This window comes from Podarcis tiliguerta (assembly GCF_965153285.1).
Source record: "Podarcis tiliguerta genome assembly, chromosome: 6".
NCBI classification, from domain to species: domain Eukaryota; kingdom Metazoa; phylum Chordata; class Lepidosauria; order Squamata; family Lacertidae; genus Podarcis; species Podarcis tiliguerta.
Window position 1 is genome coordinate 66,509,499 of NC_139539.1, and position 20,025 is coordinate 66,529,523.

The 20,025-nt window shown below is 42.0% G+C and overlaps 1 protein-coding gene and 1 long non-coding RNA gene across 32 annotated transcripts in view; one reads left to right on the forward strand and one right to left on the reverse strand.

The window, feature by feature from the left end:
- The window catches only part of ADGRL2 (adhesion G protein-coupled receptor L2), a 339,276-nt gene extending 332,330 nt beyond the window's left edge, over positions 1-6,946 (forward strand). For 11 of the 31 annotated variants that reach the window (XM_083444771.1, XM_083444768.1, XM_083444769.1 and 8 more), the window contains one exon: positions 4,767-6,946. In XM_083444771.1, coding sequence (XP_083300897.1) covers positions 4,767-5,521 — 755 coding nt within the window. In that variant the 3' untranslated portion in view covers positions 5,522-6,946. Of the gene's footprint in view, positions 1-980; positions 1,110-1,343; positions 1,426-2,132; positions 2,185-3,966; positions 4,020-4,766 lie in introns of those variants that run through there. The other 20 variants (XM_083444776.1, XM_083444765.1, XM_083444792.1 and 17 more) reach the window with 7 other exon arrangements.
- The window catches only part of LOC310679615, a 33,945-nt gene that overhangs the window by 3,968 nt on the left and 9,952 nt on the right, over positions 1-20,025 (reverse strand). Inside the window, exon 2 of the long non-coding RNA XR_014512402.1 lies at positions 8,736-8,761. This is a non-coding gene — a long non-coding RNA (uncharacterized lncRNA). The remainder of the gene's footprint in view (positions 1-8,735; positions 8,762-20,025) is intronic.

The window sequence follows — 20,025 nt, forward strand, 5'->3', positions numbered from 1 at the left end:
TCAACGGAACGGCACTTTCGCCTTGCTTGTGTATATATGATGCATTTGGGCCCACAAAGACTGCACTATAATTCCATCTCCCCTGACAACTGTATTAATTTAAGATACCCAAGATCAATATGGGTTTTTCAAATGCCTAGTTTTTAACAAATTGCTTAGAAACTTTCTCTGCTTCTTTAGAGGGCATATGCAAAAAGTGTTGATGCATTGGGATTGAAATTGCAGAAATAAGCTGTTTGCTCTAACTTTCAGTGTGTTCATTTAAGATTATTGTTGCAGGGAGGACAGACATAACTTAAACATAACTCACTTAAAAATCCTAACACATAGCATTGCGGCATGAATCCGTTTCTCCCGTAAGAATTTATGAATGATTTGCCCTCAACTCCAACCCCCCACCCCCTCCATGCCTCCCCTTAAGCATGCGCTCCTTTGCATATAACAAGAAAGGCTTCATGCAGCTTGCCATCACTTACCTTTGGCTGAAGAGGTTGTTTTTCACTTGCTCCCCCCCCCCCCCCCCAGCTAAGTTAGTAATAAACCCTGTAGGTTTCAGAGATTGACCAGCGTGGCTCTAAATTAACACAATTTTGATTTCTCTATTACGGCGCCTATTACCCATGCTTAAGGTTAGAGACATTAAGCTGTAACATCTTGAAATAGAACATTGGTCTTTGCGTTTAATTGCTATTCTTGTTTTAACAGTGATTTTGTATAAATTAGCAAATGTCATTCTTAGCAGGTGTTTACTTTGGGGATTTGGCCAGCACCTGTGAATTACTGAAATCTAACTACATTTTCCCTCTCGTCCTTCAAATTAGTAGTTCAAATACATTCAGAAATGTTCGGCTGAATCAAATTTGACAAGATATACACGACTCATGATGACATTTTTGTAAAATATATATATATATACTTTATTGGACCTGTCAGAATCAAATTAAGGAGCTGATGTCTCTCTTTCTGTTTCTTTGCTTTAGGAATGACTGGCAATTACCTACTAACAAACCCTCTTCTTCGACCACACGGCACTAACAATCCTTATAACACATTGCTCGCTGAAACCGTTGTATGTAATGCCCCTTCAGCTCCTGTGTTTAACTCACCAGGTGTGCCCACACTTTGGGATATGTTGCTTTTGCTTTTGTTTCTTGATGGTATTTTGCTCAGAGCCTCCGTCGGTTAATTTGGCCGGAGACCTAGAATTGACGTCCATATATTTCTCTCTCTCCGTCGAGACGTACTGCTGATAACGCCAGGCTTGTAAAACTGCACTATATTATAGTGATAATGCCTTTGCCATAATAGTATTTGCCAATAATCCTCCCATGTTTTTAACACAGGTGGCATAAATCTTAATATACTATTACAGGACTGACACTCCATGGTCCGAGAGCCCATCTTCAAGATATATATCACTTAGAGGTATCATGTCTATGCAATATAAAATTAATCTGAAGCTTGCTGAGAAACAATCTGCTTACGGAGTCGATCAGACAATTAAACGCACAAAGAGGCATATTGACACCCGGATCGTCCTGGTGTGGGAAACTGGATCCGGAGTCATATTTAGAGGCAAACTATAGTATAGTGCAGCTTTATAGGAACTCCCCCATTCCCCCTTTGGCTAGAATTAGAAGAACATCGTTTATGTGGGATGCACAGTCTGATCCTAAGACGTATTTGCTGCACCAGCAACTATGTGCTTAGGATGGGGCGTACCTCCTGCTCTGCTATGAGCAACTGTCTCCTAACTCGACACTGCTCTGATGCATTATTTAGTTGCCAGTACATTAATTCAGCGCTACGGGCAGCCATGGTAGCATCAGGATGTCAAGGCTTTATTACTAACCCTACCTTTGTTATACTATACTATCCAACTGCTTTTCTTAACTTCTGAGCCAGTTCAAAAATTAATGCATCTTTATTAATTATTAGTGGAATAAGCCATCAAATATACTAGCCTCGAATGTAATTGAAATTCTGTGTTAAGAATTTTATACTTTGTTATATATATATATCTATATATAAAAAGCTGTTGTTACATGTCAAAGTTCCTTATTCTTTAAAACTGAACTGCAGTTTCTATGTTCATTCTCGTGTTTTCTTACTTTCCTTATGCTTTCCTCTAGCAACCTACAGAGAGACAAGTATGGGAGTAAAACTTAACTTTGCCTATCAAATGTAAATTTTTTCAGCATGATTTTTAATGGGCACAATTAAAATATAACTAGCGGTCATGAAGTAGACTCAGCGGGCAAGTGGTTCACAATTTGAAAAATGAAATATTTCCACGCTCAAACAGTACATGTGTACTGCTTTTCGGAGAACAATCTAAAAAAAAATAATCAAATATCAAAAATCTAATCACAAGAGGTCTGTAGCAAGCCCTATTGGTAACTTATGATATCCAATGCTGAAATAATTTGCTGCTTAAAACCAGAGCACAGTTGAGCAGAAATGCTTAATAATTGACTTAACATTTCCACATTCCCACAGTAATCTTGCTACAGGCTATGAAAGACTTCAAGTGAATTACCTGATCACGGGCAACTAAACTTGCCTCTTTAAAACTGGTTGAAGTACATTCAAGTGTGCTTAACTCTGCAGTATATCATAGAAAATTCATTTTGGATTATTAAATATGCTTCAATATCTCTTTAATAGAGGATAAAGTATTAGATTATTAAAAAGAGAGAAAGAGAGAGAGAATGCCTTCAGAGGGGAAATTAATGCCGGCATGTGGTCCAAGTGTTGCCTCTCTTATAAATGCCATATGTTTCATATGGATAAAGCTTTTGCAAGAAAGATCTGGGAACATATATGAAAATACCCAGCTACAAAAGTTGTTTAATCAAAGCCTAGAGAGGCTTTCAAAGAATTGCTATCCTTTTAACTAATTCAGTACGCATGGATGGCTAGAACAACACAATACAAGATTAGCTGCAGTTATTCCACTTCAAAAAAAACAACAACTATTCTTTGACCAAAGAAAAGTCACTTTTTGGGCATCAACCCAATCTTTCTATCTTTATAGAAGCAACTTGAATTTTCTTGCTTAAGCTGCAGCTTTAAGTGCAGTCTGAAAGTAAAACAGGAAACGTTCTTAGAGGCACACACAATCTTTTACTTCTCTGTAACAACTCCAAGCCTTGCATGTGATGCAGCAGCCTCACAGTGGTCAGATCCATTCCAACAACAGTATTTCATTCTTTCTTAATTCCCCCCCCCTCCAAACATTGCTCTAGAATTCTAAAAGCGATTCTTCTAAAAGTTCACTAACAAACCATCTAACTTTATCCATGATCCATGCCATTCCGTTTCTTTCATAGCTTTCTTTTTCTTCTTTGCCTGGGAAGCACTGTGATGTCTTAAGTTTACATGTCTTTTGTGTCTCCAGAAAAAAAATGGAATTTCTTTGTATAGAAAAAGAGCATGTCACCATAAAATTCCAGTCGCCCCCCCCCCTTTCTTTCCAAAACTTCTTTTCATCTTTCCCGCAGATGTATCCAATTTCTCCATTTCTCCAGCAGTTGAAAGATATCGGCCCTGGCTGATAAATCTCCTCCCATTCCACAGCTAATATCTCTTCTTTGGTTAATTTCTGTGACCCATGCTTAGAGAAACCCTTGACATCTCTGCTTTTGACTTCCATACGCCCATAATGTCTGTGGGCCTAACTCTTTAACAGACTATGCTGGTTCATTCAGTGCTGTCACTGTGACTGATGCAAGCTGCAGGCGAACTTTGACCTCCTGAAGCCTGCCACCGTTGCTGGCGGAGAGGATACTAAAACGCAACCAAAAATTAAAAATGAACAAAACAAAAATCATATTGGGGAAAAAAAGAGAGCTGTTATTGCTAGTAATCTAATTTGCTGAACCCTTGCTCTGACTAAGTTGCTGAGAAGCTCAGTAATTCTTCATCATGTTACAATAAATCATTTTACTTTCTTTTATATATCAGCTACTCTTAGGCCAGATAGCCTGAGCAGACAGACATGATGTGAGTTGTCCAAAGTGAGTCATTCCACCTGCTGTCTTCCGTGTTGTTGGATGGTGCTTGTGGGCCTCAATCCCTGTTAGTGTGAGAGGTGGCTGTCTGTGCTTAACATGAAATCTATGTACTTGTCCATTTTTTTCCATTCTTTTCTTTACTCCATCTTCAGATAAATAAATAAAAACCACACACACGAGAGGAAATGTTAGAAATGCTATATATTAAAATAGTTGCTTGCCAGTTACGTGGGTTTATTGTTACACATTTGCCTTCTGTTTCGTATGTGACCTGATTCCTTTTTTTTCTTTTTTTAATTTAGTGTTGTTTAGGACAAATTATGTTGCGTTCATTCCCCTCCCCCCCCCACCAAATCATGGTGTTCCACTAAAAATATAAACGTTGATGAATAAATTGCTTTGCATTACATATGCAAGCGCATGGAGTGACCATTCTTTTCCTTGAGGGAAGAGCTATACAACTGGGTGCTAAATTGTTGCATTTGAACCTTTTCCATTTGTTTTCAAATTCCTAAATTCAAAGTATCATTGACGCTCCACGGAAAAGCAGTATTCCTCTGTAAAATTCTCTCTCTCTTCTATAAGGTGCGTAACTCCTTACACTTTTGGGGAAGTCCCGTCCCCCTCACGTTCCTCGAGTCTTAATTCCAAGTACAACTTTGTCCTGAACCACATTAAAGACCCTTATAGAATAAGAACGTTGGGCTCTGGTGTCGGCAATAACCCGAAGATGTCCCTTTTCTGTTTCAGGACATTCACTGAACAATGCCAGGGATACAAGTGCCATGGATACTCTACCGCTAAATGGTAATTTCAACAACAGCTACTCTTTACGCAACGGAGACTACAACGACAGCGTGCAAGTTGTAGACTGTGGGCTAAGCCTGAATGACACCGCCTTTGAGAAAATGATCATTTCGGAATTAGTACACAACAACCTGCGGGGCAGCAGCAAGAACCACAACCTAGAGCGCACATTGCCAATCAAAGCTGTGATCGGCGGGAGCAGTAGTGAAGATGACGCCATTGTAGCAGATGCTTCGTCTCTGATGCACAGTGATAACGCCGGCCTGGAGCTGCACCAAAAGGAACTGGAGGCACCTCTGATTCCCCAACGGACTCACTCCCTTCTGTACCAGCCACAGAAGAAAGTGAAGACGGAAGGAACAGACAGCTACGTGTCCCAGCTGACGGCCGAAGTTGAAGACCACCTCCAGTCCCCCAACAGAGACTCTCTGTACACAAGCATGCCCAACCTCAGAGACTCTCCTTACCCGGAGAGCAGTCCCGACATCGAGGAAGACCTCTCTCCCTCCCGGAGGAGCGAGAATGAGGACATTTACTACAAGAGCATGCCAAACCTTGGAGCTGGCCATCAGCTTCAGATGTACTATCAAATCAGCAGGGGCAATAGTGACGGCTATATAATTCCCATTAACAAGGAAGGATGTATTCCGGAAGGGGACGTTAGGGAAGGACAAATGCAACTAGTGACAAGCCTTTAATAGTGTAGCAAAGGAATACTGAAGGCCACATTGCAAGTATTAAACAGACTTAATTGGCCCCATGCAGGCTCCCTCATATCTGCTCGAAGCGACAATTTCTGTTGTCCCTGTGGTTTCTCCCGTGTAAAGGAGACGACTGGACCTTGCAGTTCTGTGAATTTTTATAAAACAAAGCTTTGTATATACACAGAGTATACTAAAAGAATTATTTGTTACAAACAGAAAAAAAAAAGAGATACCATCAAGGTATTTTAAGATATCTTGCTGCTGACGTAAAAGAGATTGTGAAACACACACACACACACACACACACACACAAACACAACGTTCCAGCCATTTTACTGCAGCAGTTTGTGAACTAAATTTGTAAATATGGCTGCATCATTTTTTGTAGGCCTGCATTGTATTATATACAAGACGTAGGCGCTAAAATCCTGTGGGACAAATTTACTGTACCTTACTATTCCTGACAAGACTTGCAAAAAGCAGGAGAGAGATTCTGCATCAGTTTGCGGTTCACTGCAAATCTTTTCCATAAAGGTAAAGATTGAAAACCTGTCTAACCACTAGCAATCAAGCCACAGGCCTTATTTCATATATTTCCTCAACTGTACAATGAACTGTTCTCATGAAAAAAAAAAATGGCTAAAGAAATTATATTTTGTTCTATTGCTAGGGTTAAATAAATAAATAAATACATTTGTGTCCAAACAGAAATATAATTGTCATTAAAATAATTTTAAAGAGTTTGAAGAAAATATTGTGAAAACGCTCTTGGTTGCACATATGCTACAAGCTGTCCGCCCCCCCGCCCCCCTTTTACACTTGGTTCATAGTAGCGTAATATGTTTAAAAAGTTCTATCAATTTTCACTTCTTTTTCACTGTAAACAGTGCTCTGCTTTGACGTTAGTATTTCTTCTTATGTTTTAAATTTCTTATTGCCAAAAGAACATATATATTTTTTCCGGGCAGAATTCTTTTAGACGCCAATTAATTTCATGCCTTGCACACTATGAAATTTGGGTTGATGTTGTGCTTTTTTAAAAAAAAGAAAAATCTATATCAGGTTATAAATCACTTCCCTTTTCATTCTTTTAACTTTGAGGAAGGCTGAAAGGAAGGGAAGTGGCCAAAGGGACAGACATACTAGTGAATCTCAAACAAACTAATGAATTAAAGGTGCCTGACCTTTTTAAGCTAAGAGAAAACATAAATACTCTTCCATATTCCTCCTGCCTATATTTAGTAATTAATTTATTTTATGATAAAAGATCTAATTAAATGTACATTGTTTCAGGTTTTTTTTTGCTTTTTTTTTTTCAATCCCTTTGTGTAAACCTGTTAATAATGACCCCATCACTAATATCCAATGTAAAGTTTAACACCTGTTTGACAGTAAATAAATGTGAATTTTTTTTCCAAATAGGTAAAACGCTCTTTCTTACATATGAGTCATGAGCTCGATTATTCACCGTGTGAGCTGGCTAAATTCAGCTTAGCGTCACTCCCTTACAGTTCTCAATTTATATGGAGAGGTCTGGTGTAGGAGCTGCCTATATATCTCTATTGAATAGAGGTCATTGCTGCTACTTGATATTCTAGTCATAGTCACATATGATCAAGATCAGAAACATGAGCTCTGTTACAAAAGTGTTCGGCAGCCTCCTCCATTTACATAACAGATTTTTTAAAAAATTCAAATAGGAATATGATTTATTTAAAAATAAAATAGGATGCAAACTCTGCAGTCATATTTCAGGCAACTGTAATTATATGGCTATAATTAGTGATAAAGATAAGCTCCGGTCGCAGGGAGAGAGAAAATACTAATATTGCAGCATTTATAGGAGTGCCGTGAATATTCAGGGCCTTGCAAAATATGGTAAATCACCACCGTCTTTTGTGATATGCAAATTAGCATTTCTGTTATTACTCCTATTAGCAAATGGGGAATCGAGGCAGGAAGCTGATACTTTGCCCAAAGCTTTATAGCATGAAGTGGGATTTAATTTTAGATGCACTACTTTGGAACTGTCTGTTCATTCCTTTTCACTAAATTGCCCGTAGATTACTCGAGATTCCGGGTTTTCATTTGCAAAAGCTTGGATTATACTGATTTTTTGCTAAATTTTTGCATTCTTCCCTCCCCGCTCACCACTTTTGTTGTTGCAACCCCGACTGTTAGAAAAATCAAATTCACACAGGTACTTTTATATATTCATTTTGCCAGCATTTTCCTTAATTACAGCTATTTGGTACAATCCACCAGTAAGTTCTGCAGAAGCGCCATTGGCTTGCGTTCCTCAACTTCCCAATGGCCTTTACATATTGATTAATGGGATTTCATCAAAAGAAAGCTTTTGTGATTTATAGCTGCTGTGCATGCCTAAGGAAGGACCAGCAAATGCACATTGGGTTTTATCACGAGTTAGGGGTTCCCCCATGATTGCTTCAGATCAGAATGATTTCCTAAGCTCAACTGGTGTTAATTTCTTTGCAAGGATATCAGTAGCACCCTCCTTGATCCTTACGTCTGTGTGCACTTCATAGTCAAAGTACTTGGTGGCTATATGGGGTAAACCATGGGTAGGCAAACTAATGCCCGGGGGCCAGATCCAACCCAATTGCCTTCTAAATCCGGCCCGCAGACAGTCCAGGAATCAGCGTGTTTTTACATGAGTAGAATGTGTCCTTTTATTTAAAATGCATCTCTGAGTTATTTGTGGGGCATAGGAATTAGTTCATTTCCCCCCCCCCCTTTCAAAATATAGTCCGGCCCCCCATAGGTCTGAGGGACAGTGGACCGGCCCCCTGCTGCAAAAGTTTGCTGACCTCTGGGGTAAACCATAAATTAATATGGGTCATAAGCTAGAATTACGACACAGCTGTCATCTGTGCTTAAGGGCCTGGGAATCACTAATATCCAAAGCATCTTATATGAACATCTTTGTTGGGAGGACAACCAGTTGTCCAAGTCTTTCTGTAGATGCAACCTATGGTTATTAAGTTTTGCCATATTGTGGTATGTGGGGAATGCAATTGGTAGCGCATTGTTTGAGCATTAGCGCAGAACGTTAGAGGCACATGATGCAGTTAGCAGATCTGGTCCTGTGAACTGCCCAGAATGAATTCCCAAAAGCCATGTGTTGCAAGGTGCCCTGAGCTCTTTGGGGCTAACAACAAAGTCCAGCTAATAAATAAAGTGTACTTACCTCATATACAACTGGTTTCCATGAGCCTACAAAAGAGAGAAAAAAGACCGTTCATTCGAATCTTCACCGCTGCTGTAGCAGTCAATACCAACTGACAACGAAAGAACTATGTAAAGGAAGTGAGCAGATAATTATACTTGAGAATTATACAATTCTTTTGTGAGCTGTTTCTTATTACGACAATTGCTATTAATTATGTAGAGAAATTATCAATATATATGATGCTAAACAAGATTAAGTTAAACATCCGTGCTAGAAGCTAGATGAACAAAAAAGGACAGAAAAGGAAGAGTGGAAAAGACAGGTGGAAACAGATAAGACCAAACAGAATTTACAGGCATATTTAATTCATAAGAGTTGCGTTCGTTTGGTGATCACTTATTTAATGCTCTATTATTCATTGATTGTTTAGGATGCTAACTAACTGAATAGTTTCTCTCTTTTTGCCGCCTTTGTTATAAAGAAATCTGCAGTTAGTCTGATGTGCTTAAAATAATATAACATTCTTATTGTTATTGTTTTTTAATTACACAAACCACCATGGATAAATAGTGCGAGAAAATAGCTCTGCTATAGTTTTTGCAGAATTTATTTATTGCCATGGGGCTGGGATGAGTACTCCGGCGTTACAAGGAAATTCAGAACTAAACAAAACGCTCAGAAAATGGTAAGGAAATGATATATTGCGTTGCTTGGTGTGTGGGGGTGTGTGGTTTTTAAAAACCTAGCATTCAACGCTTACAAGAGCGCTGCAACAAAGAGGGAGTATGCATCCACAAGGAATCATTGTAGTTAAAGGACGAGGACATCCGGCTACTCCTTGCTAATGACTTTGACATTAGTTCGAGACCTTGTTTGTAATCTATGAAACGTATTTGTCACCTTTTAAAGAAAAGAAAAAAGCATCCATGGATTGGAACCTTATTCTGAAGGCAAAAGTCTTAATAGCCACAGTATATCTCAAATTGGGGGAATCTTAACCAGGCTCATTTAACTTAGGGGGAAGACAAGGAAGAGTAAGTTATGTAGCAACATTGCATAAAAACAAACAATAAATGCAGCATGGAGGCATGAAGATTATAGCTGGTTGTCATCTCAAGAATCGGAAGGGTGGAAATGAACCACACTGTAGCTGGAGTCACATGGCAGTTTATTTCCTTTTCATAACTTTTCCCTTATATTTGAGCTTTCAGATGATGTGCTCACTTCCGTGTTACTTGCTTCGGGGGGGGGGAGTGTTTGCAAATTGTATGAAAATGAGTGCTACGCTTGCGATATATTCCACAACAGTTCCCAAAATGCCTTTCACTGTGTGTGAAGGCTCAAATACAACATGAAAATTAACAGTTAGGGAAGCATTGTGAAAATGGAATAAACTTCCATCTGACTACAGCTTGTGTCCTCTCTGAGCTCCTTGCCAGCCTCACCCTGCCATTGCTTGGTTGGGGAACAGTATTTCACAGGCTTTGTTTCTGCCTCTTGCTTGCAGCCACACAAGGCGGCAGGCAGCAAACGCAACTCAGTGCTCCCCCAGTAATTTCCACTGCCCAGGCTTTGCCAAGCCAGTAATGGGCCCTTTCTCTTCAGTGCAGGCTGGCCATGGATATAGAAGGCTGTTCTGTACAAAGACAAAATATTGCGTGGCACTTCACCTTTCCCTACCTCAAGATTAAATGAGCTATGAATTGTAAGGTTCTTTTATGCTATAGTGTGTCATAGAACTTTCAAATGTTTTATTTTTAAAGGTATTTTATTCATGCCAAAGTATGCCAACATCCCTTTTGACTGTATTACATCTCTGCTTCTTTTCAAACACTGACCCTAGCAAGCATTATGGACAGGCCACTATCCCTATGGAACAATGGGCTAATATTGAAAGATCTGAACATCTACTTTTTCTCCTTGGCTTAATTGCTTGAAGGAGGTTTTTGTTGATTGGGTTTCTGCTGCTATTGGCTTCTGTTAAACTGCAGTAACTCTGGATTGGCTGCTCATCTCATTAGCTGCTGGTTTTGTTATTTTACCTGTGATTAATATTCAGGTCTTTAATTGGAAGACACCGTAAGGAAGTTTACTCCTAAAAGATGGCACATTAATATTTTAATAAACAGGCAAGAACAGAGGAGCTGCCATAGACCAAGACAGAATATTTCTCCATCTAACTTGATATTATCTACTCTGACTGGCATCAGCTATCTAGGGCAGCCTTCTCCAACTTTGTGTCCTCCAGATTTCCTGGATTCCCAACGCCCATCCACCCCTGCATGGTCAGTGGTCAGCAATGATGGACGTTATCAGATAAATCAGGAGGGCACCAGCTTGGGAAAGGTTGTAGGTATGGTTTGCCTCTCTCACCCGCTACCTGGTCCTTAAACTGGTAACTCCAGCTATTGAACCAGGTATTTTTCTGTCTACCAAAAGCCTGTCCAAAAGCCCGCTGTGCAAAAGTATTCGTTTTACTACAGGCATAATTCTACCTGCTTTGGAGAAACAGAAAGATCTGACCTTGACCTCATGGAAACCCTGAGAAAGATGTCTTTGTTTGCTTAAAAAATTGCCTTTTAATGCGGCTTTAGTGGCTACATTAGTGACACACAGATTGCTTTCAGTGTGCCATGCAAGATTGCTTGCCATTTATTTGGAATAGCATTCCTCATCCATTTCTATTTTCATAGTGTTAAAAGCCTGCACCTTGTGTGGCAATCGGTCATTAGCGATTTTTGAATGAAACTTTACAAGACACGTCTTGCAGGAATTCTACAGACAGTCCTAGCTGTAAGCTTTCTTAATGGAGTCGAACACTTCATTCCCCACCTGCACAGTGGAGGTAACATCTGTTTATAACCTCGACTTGGCGGAAGATTATTGCACTTTTACACCCTGATGCAAACTGGAGAAAGCAGTTGCCCAGGAGGCAGAAGCATATTTCTGACCCATTCTAGTAAATGCTGTGAGAATGGTAGGCAGCAGTATGGGCACCCCAAACAACACAAGCAGTAGTGGTGGTTTGTCCCCATTGGGACTGGTAGGGTGGAAGGCAGGGAGGCCAACAGGCAAAGCCCAGAGCCAATGATCAGCAGAGCCAGAAGCCCATAATGGGGGAACCAACTGATTTAACTCCATCTGCCTCCCTCTACAAGGACAAAACAGACTGGGGAGGTGGAAGGGGCACCCCTTGGGCTGAATGTAAGCAAAAAGACAGGCATGGGTGGTCTGGCTGAGTGCAGACTGAGATTATCCACATTCGCACCATATATCTAAAGAAACAGCCATGATTTCTCCAAACGATTTGGGGAGCTGTAGTTTGTTAAGGATGCTGGGAAGCCTTAGAAGAATCCTATTCCCACCGCAGAGTACAATTACCAGAGTTCTCTGGGAAGGGGCATTGATGGCTGAACCACTTTGGGCACTGTGAGTTCTGAGAGGGGAACGGTGGTCTTTTAGCAACTCATAGCACCCTCAACAATTTTGATTATTTGGGAGAAGCCATTCCTATTTAAAGTGGTATGCTGCTGCTTTAAATGTACAGTGCTTAAGGGCCCACAACATTGGAAGGAATGTCAGAGGACTCTAGACCCTGCTGATGCAGCAATGCCACTACTACAGCATCCTTGAAAAGTGGCGATCCAATCTCTGCTGGTTTCAAGTGGTATCATGGTGCTTTCGATGTATGACATTAATTCTACCATTGGTGAGGGGTGTTCTAATTGCCCCTCTCACCCCCATTTTCCTTAGCAATGCGCCATGCCTCATTTTCCTTAGTAAGGCTTTTTCGATGTTCTGAGACAAAATAACACCCATTCCCCCCTCACACAAACTTTGTTCCTCAAGGCTACTGACTCCGAGCACCATAAAATAGGCTGCGATTCTATGCATCACTGACAGGAGTTGGAAGCAATGAAACAGAACCAACCTTAGCTGTGTTTGCCTGTGTGTGCTTGCACAAGCATTTAAAAATGGTTTTCAAAGAGGCAGCCTTCTGCCTATGCTATTCACACCTGCAATTAACACACAGGTGGCACCAGCGTACCCCCCCCCCAAAATACAACAACAATTAATTCATAAGCGCATTTACACAAACCGTGTGAAGTTCTGGTGGCTGCATCTCAGAAGAGATACTGTGGAACTGGAAAAGATGCAGAAAGGGGCCGTCAAACTGAACAAGTGTCTGGGCGGAAAGAGTGATAATATTAATATTTTAGCCCAAAATTAATGGTGGATAAGGTGGTCTTATAGTCACGATGGATATAGCCTCCAGTACCTTTGTTGGTGGGTACGATTATTCTGAATAGTAGTTACTAGGGAGAATATGCAGGCGATTGCTAAGGTGTTCTGTCCTTGTCAGCTTCCCATAAGCAACTGCTCAGCCATTGTGGGAACAAAACCCTGTTGGTGTGATCTAGCTTCTTATTTCTCATATTTTGTTTTGCATACGCTCTTCTATACCTAATTCATTCTGCTTCTACTGCAAGAGCATCCTGCAGCCAATTGGAAGCCGCGTCGGACCTTCGGCTTCAGAAAATCATTCAAAAACCGGAACAATCACTTCCAGTTTTCGATCGTTCAGGAGATGAAACATTTGAGTTCAAAGGTGTCCGGCTTCCAAAGTTCCACTGTACTTATTAGAAATGCTAATATGCTATACAAAGTCCCATCCCCTAACTAGGGAATATTTTCTTTTTAGCAGCAATTTTTCACCACGCATTAACCACACTGTGTCAAGAATATTTATGCAATCACCAAGAGGGCTAGAAACTTGCTTTGGGAGGGGGGTAAACGAAGAGTGAAATGTTTTGGAAGTTGAACATTGTGAAAATGTGCTTTTTGGTAGAATCTCACAATACACGGAATGCTGAGTGTTTGCCTCGTCTTTTTTCAATACATGATTCATGCACCCAGTGTGGCTGAAGAACTGCGCCATAATGACTGAGTCTCATTAAAATTCAAAATTATGAAATGGTGTCTCTGTGTCAGTGTGTCAGGTGTGTGTGTGTGTGTGTGTGTGTGTGTGTGCGTGTGTGTGTATAAGGAGGAGTAAAGAAGGAAGCATATCTTTCAGACCACACTATTGCCTGGGATTTCGCCATCACTTCAGGGACAAGTGCCTGGAGATGAGAAAATGCCCCATGCTGCTTATAGTTAAAGAGGGCTCTAATTACATGCTGTCCTGGTGATTGTTCTATGGAGTGATAGATGCTGTATTTAAGTACATTTCATCTAACAATTTCTGGGGCGATTGTGAATTAGAAAATCAAGGCCGACTTGCTCACAGATTATTCTGTTCTGGCTTCTGTGCTCTTTGTCTCCTTAATTCATGCTCCCTCTAGCTTGCAATTTTAATTAGCACCTGCTTCCATCGCATGTGGGTTATGGCAAGACTGTGTCACTACACACAGCCGTGGGAATGTCAGGTTCCATTTGCTACAGTAAGTTGCGATCCCAAGCAGACTTGACACGGAAGTTCCGCTGCAAACATCTGGACCTAAATAGTTAAGGGATTGTGGTGACCACGTCCCAGACACCAGAAATACATCTGCATGCAGCAGTGGTGTGTGATCAGTGGACTAGGGGGACTAGGCTAGCCCCCTAAATGTTCCTAGTAAATTAGAGTATTAAAAGCCTGCACTTTCTTCCCAAAGTCTAGGAAGCTTCTGCCCAGCTTTAGAGAAAGAGGTACGATGCTCACGTGTGCAATGTTGGGAAGTCACAACCTCACACACGTGACGTCCCCCCCCATCACCCTCACAAGCTGGCACCTCAGGTCCTAACTGTTCCCCTATAAAATATTTCACCGCTGGCATGCAGTACCATTCAGATGTCTGGTGCCTGTCATACACTTGCGCCCTGAAGCAGTGAGCCACCAGCATAACCATTCATGAGTTGTCAGCTGTTGGGAGTAGAAGTGGTCCTTAGGGACACAGGTGGAGCTGTGGTCTAAACCACCGAGCCTCTTGAGCTTGCCGATCAGGTCGGTGGTTCAAATCCGCACTACGGGGTGAGCTCCCGTTGCTCTGTCTCAGCTCCTGCCAACCTAGCAGTTCGAAAACACACCAGTGCAAGTAGATAAATGGGTACTGCTGTGGTGGGAAGGTAAACGGCATTTCCATGCACTCTGTATTCCGTCACGGTGTTCCGTTGCGCCAGAAGCAGTTTAGTCCTGCTGGCAACATGACCCGGAAAGCTGTCTGTGGACAAACGCCGGCTTCCCCGGCCTGAAAGTGAGATGAACGCTACAACCCCATAGTCGCCTTAACCGTCGAGGGATCCTTTACCTTTTAACTTTAGAAGTGGTCCTATGATGGAGAAGCACAAGCAAAGGAGGCGCCTTACAAATTGGTATTGAATTAGGATTTATTCTGCAGGGGGAAAGATCCCCCAAAGCCAAGCGTATTTCAAAGGCCCTGAATCCCAGAGTTTGTGTCCTTCAAGAAAGCATCTTTCTAGAAAGAGTATCTCAAGAAAATTTATTCTTGAAAGGAGAAAGCTCCAACATTCATTGCCCTTGAAGAGCATTTTAATAATATTGGATCAAACCTGGAATGCAGATTTGAGCTTTATTGTTAATGTCACTAAACTCCTTGCAATGGTAATTTTCTGTTCTTTCCCGCGATCTAGATTCTTGCCTGTAAGAGTTTATCTGCTGTTTTCCCAGCTGTGTCTTCTGTACTCATCTTCTCCCGCTTTCTTTTCCTGTGCTAGTTTTGGAACTAACATAGCTTTGTTTGTTAACCTTAACAGACGGACACACTGATAATTATTTTCTAAAATAAGAAATAGAGGAGGCGGGGTTTAGGTGCTGTTGTACAGCCAACATTTCAGATGAGCTCCTTGAATTGTAGAAGTTGAGGCTTTTCTTTCATTTATTTCTACTAACTCTAGAGTCAAGAGTTTTTATTAACGCATCCTTCAATTTCGAATCATGCTACTTTTATGTTCGTTTTTAAAAGCTTCATTTGATGGTAAATGTTCAAGAAAAGGTTATTGAGCTCATTCAGGATTCTCCCCTCTGTGCTATCCATTTACCAAGACAGTACTGATAGTTGAATAACTGGATTTTATTTTTTTTAAGCAAGCTAAACTATAATAAATTGCATTGAGTCTTCTTAACAAACAACTTTAACCTGAAGGCATTCACTTCTGTTAAGTAAATCTCTTATCCCATTACCTTTTAAAACACTTTTTTTAAAAAATAAAGGAAGAGATTAGGAAACATCGGCTAGGTTCCAGTGCCTCAATGATGAGTTGTATCTCTTCTTTCAGACTACCTGCAGCAGTATTGAGACCATTAATATGGCACGGTTTGATCTTGAGGTGCCACTGGGCTGCATGCCTCAAGAAGAAAATCAATAGAGCAGACAGAACGGATGAGATGCTAGATTCAATATTTTGTTATCTAAAGAGATCTGGGAGGGAGGAGTTTGTGAGGGTACAAAACATGAGAAAGTAGCCACACTGGAAGTTGCCTTCGGAGCCCAGACCACTGCTGTATGCACGCTGTGACTCTTCAGGATTGAATCTGGGACCTTCCCATGCCAAACAGAAGCTGTACCACTAAGCTGCAGCCCTTCTCTAAACCTCTTGTGGTGAAATTCTTGTGTGGATTTTGTGGTGCTGTGTGCGGCGGTAAAATACCTGCCAGCAACATGCCAGCAAGAAGGCTGTCTGAATGACAAGACTATTCAAATTTGTTAAGACACAGAACGGAGAACTGAGCTTGGTACTCAGTATCAGGCTTGAATCCAGCATAGTGCTAAGTATACATCCTCTCAACTCAAGGATTTCCACTTGTGAAATGGGACTTTCTCACTTCTTCTCAGCCTGCATGCGCCCAATGTCCTCCCCAACTCTGCTCCAGATTGCTCCTGAGGACAGATTTTGAGGGAAGTGCAGGACAGTTACTTAGTGCTATGTTGTATGCAAGCCACATGTATTTTACAAGGCTAGTACAGTGGTACCTCTGGATGCAAATGGGATCCGTTCCGGAGCCCCATTCGCATCCTGAGCAGAACGCACCCCGCGTCTGCGCGTGTCGTGATTCGCCGCTTCTGCGCATGACGTCATTTTGAGCGTCTGCACATGCGGCGAAACCCGGAAGTAACACATTCCATTACTTCCGGGTTGCCGTGGAACACAGCCTGAAAATGTTCAACCTGAAGCATATTTAACCCAAGGTATGACTGTACCGTAGATTCAAACCTGCCTATTTTCAGCTTTCAGCCACATCGCTATAAACACAGGGATCAGCAACCTTTTCCAGCCGTGGGGCAGTTCATCGTCCCTCAGACCATGTGGTGGGCTGGACTATATTTTTTGGGGGGAAATATGAACAAATTCCTATGCTCCACAAGTAACCCAGAAATGCATTTTAAATAAAAGGACACATTGTACTCATGTAAAAACATGCTTCTGGCGCAACGGGACACCATGATGTGAGCCAGAGCACACAGAAATGCCATTTACCTTCCCGCCACAGCAGTATCTATTTATCTACTTGCGCTGGTGTGCTTTTGAACTGCTAGGTTGGCAGAAGCTGGGACAAAGCAATAGGAGTTGACTCCATCATGGGGATTTGAACTGCCAACCTTCTGATTAGTAAGCCCTAGAGGCTCAGTGGTTTAGACCACAACACCAACTGCGTCCCATCTTTAAAGACAACATCATTAGTCATCCTCAAGCTGCCAACCTGTTGAAGCTTAATGCACACAAACAGTTAGGCTCAAAACGGCACATTATGATTCTTAATCCTATGCCCATTTATTTATTTATGAACTCAATGGGACTTGCTTCTGAGTAGATATACGCATATGGTGTTGTTATGTGGATTAGTAGTCTGCTGGCCATATTTATTAAATTTATTTAAAATATTGTAGGCTGTCCTTTAGGGTCAAATCCATTCATAACAGTATCCAGCACAGAAATTGAGAATATGATCAATAACAAAAAAACCAAAGGGTTAGGGATGCTTGCTGTTAAACCTCCCCTAGGTCCTTTTTCATTTAAAAATACCCTCCCCCAAGCTATTACTTCATCTTTAGAGAAAGGAAGATGTGTATTCCTCATATCCCACTGTCAGGGAACTGCCATCAGTGTCCGAGGGAGAGCGCAAGCTCCAAAGGGTTCCCAGAGAGCGTCCCGGGATTGGGAGAGGCAGCCCGTCTTCTGGGGAAGAGAATCAACGTAGCTCCATTGGAGAAGGGGGGCAGATGGGGGAATCGGCGAGGCGGTCCCATGACTCCTTGCCGGGGACCAGCGGGGAGAGGAAGGGTCCTCCGCTGCCTATGCCCTCCTTGCGCAGAAGGCTTCCGCGCAGGGAGAGTAGGCGAAGACTTGGCGTCAAAGAGCTTCTTTGCTGGAAGAAGTTTAAGAAACGCCCACTGACAGATTCTGCCAGCGATTGAGACAGCCACGGGCGAGTGGCTGCCCGGACAGGAAAGGTTCACTAAGGTAACCCAACCAGAGGGTGGGACAAGCTTACGCACGAGCAACCCCTAGAACCATTACACCCACCACCCTCATGCTAATTTATGAACGAAAAGGCAGCTTAGTGAGTACAATTTTGACATGGAAAAGAGCCTGATGGGAAAGGGCTATGCCTGCTTGCCCACTTTTACTGCCTGGAGCCTGCCCAGGCTGCTTTGAGTTTGAAAACGCAGAGGAAAGAATAATGTCACTCCACTTAATGCACAGTTTGAGCCTCCGTTTCATTTATGTGCCTCAGCCAGAGTTCAGATCCCAGGTTTTACTTTCACCTCAGAGTTTGTTCTGATGGCATGCCAGCAGCCAGCTTTCATTAAGGGAACTTCTCACACAAGTGATGTAGACAGACACACACTCTCCGAAACCTCCCTCTCCCTGCTGACCATAACATCTCTCATTGCCTAGGTTACAGACTGTTCCCCACCTAATGTTCCTTTCTAAGTATGATGCAGCATTACAATATTCTGGATGATTTCATGGGATCTCGTCTATGACCAAGGTGACATAGGACACTATTTCCTCCCTGTGGACCTTGACAGGGATGAAATGACGTACAGATTGCAGGCAAACAGCAAGACAAACCAGATCGCATTGCCTCGAAATGTCATGATGTGAACCTCTCCAAAAACCACTAGTTAACCTAAGTAAGAAAGTTGCTTCCACGGCAGGAGGAGGAAAAAGCTTTGGGCTCATCCATCCTTTGGAGATGTGGACATTTTAATAGGAGCTGGGATCACGGAATCATAGAGTTGGAAGGGACCCTGAGGATCACCTAAGTCCAACTGGCTGCAATGCAGGAATATGCAGCTGTCCGTTACGGGAATTGAACCTGCAATCTTGGGGTTATCAGCACCACACTCTAACCAACTCAGCTATCCAGGGCATTCCAATCCAGCTCATTCACATACACACACCTATTTCATGTGATGGACGTGCTGCATGAACAGGATATTTACAGGCGTAAACCCTGGTTCATATTCAAGTTTCCAAGTGTTTGGTGGGGAAGGCTATGCAAGCCTGAAGTTCATTACCATGCCTTGGTGCATGTACCAGTTAGCTGAAGCATCATGACCCTCCAGATTGTGGTACCTCTAACTTCCGTCAACTTCGATCACTGGACATGCTGGCTGGGGATGATGGGAAGTGGAGTTCATTGCCATCTGAAGGACTGCATGCCCTCCACCTCTGCCTTTGATGCTAAGGCTATGGGCGAGCCTCACCTTTAAGCAGATGGATAGCAGATGGACTTATTCATGAGTGCGGTTCTCTTCTCAGATTTATAAAAGCATGATTTATTGCAATTTGGTTCCCCCACCCACCTCTTCCACTGTTTTAACTCCCAGCTCTATTGTTCGGGGAATTACAATGTGTCTAACGGATACAAATGTGAAGTGGCTACCATTCTGAAACTCAGCAAAACAAAAGCATTTCCAGGTCACCCTTTCAAGGGTTTCATTCATTATAAAAGGTGACATCCTGCTGTTCCTGGGGCATCCTGCCCTTGAGTCAGCTCTGAAGGATTGAATGCAAGGCAAACAGAGATGCCAGCAGGAGAGCAGAGTAAAATAAAGAGCTCAGCCTGGCAAAGATTAAATTAAAATACCTGCCTTTCATCAAGTTATGTATTCAATTTGTTGAATTAAAGTTATACAGCTCATTACATGTCTCTTGGCATAGCACTGCTTGCAAGAAGCAAACTCAGCACCGGAGCCACAAGGAAATGGGAAAAAGGCCAGCGTTGCTTTTAATGTTCGAAAGCCACGAGTGGACCCTCCAGGTGTGGGAACATGGAGGAAAGTGGCCTCAAGGCCGT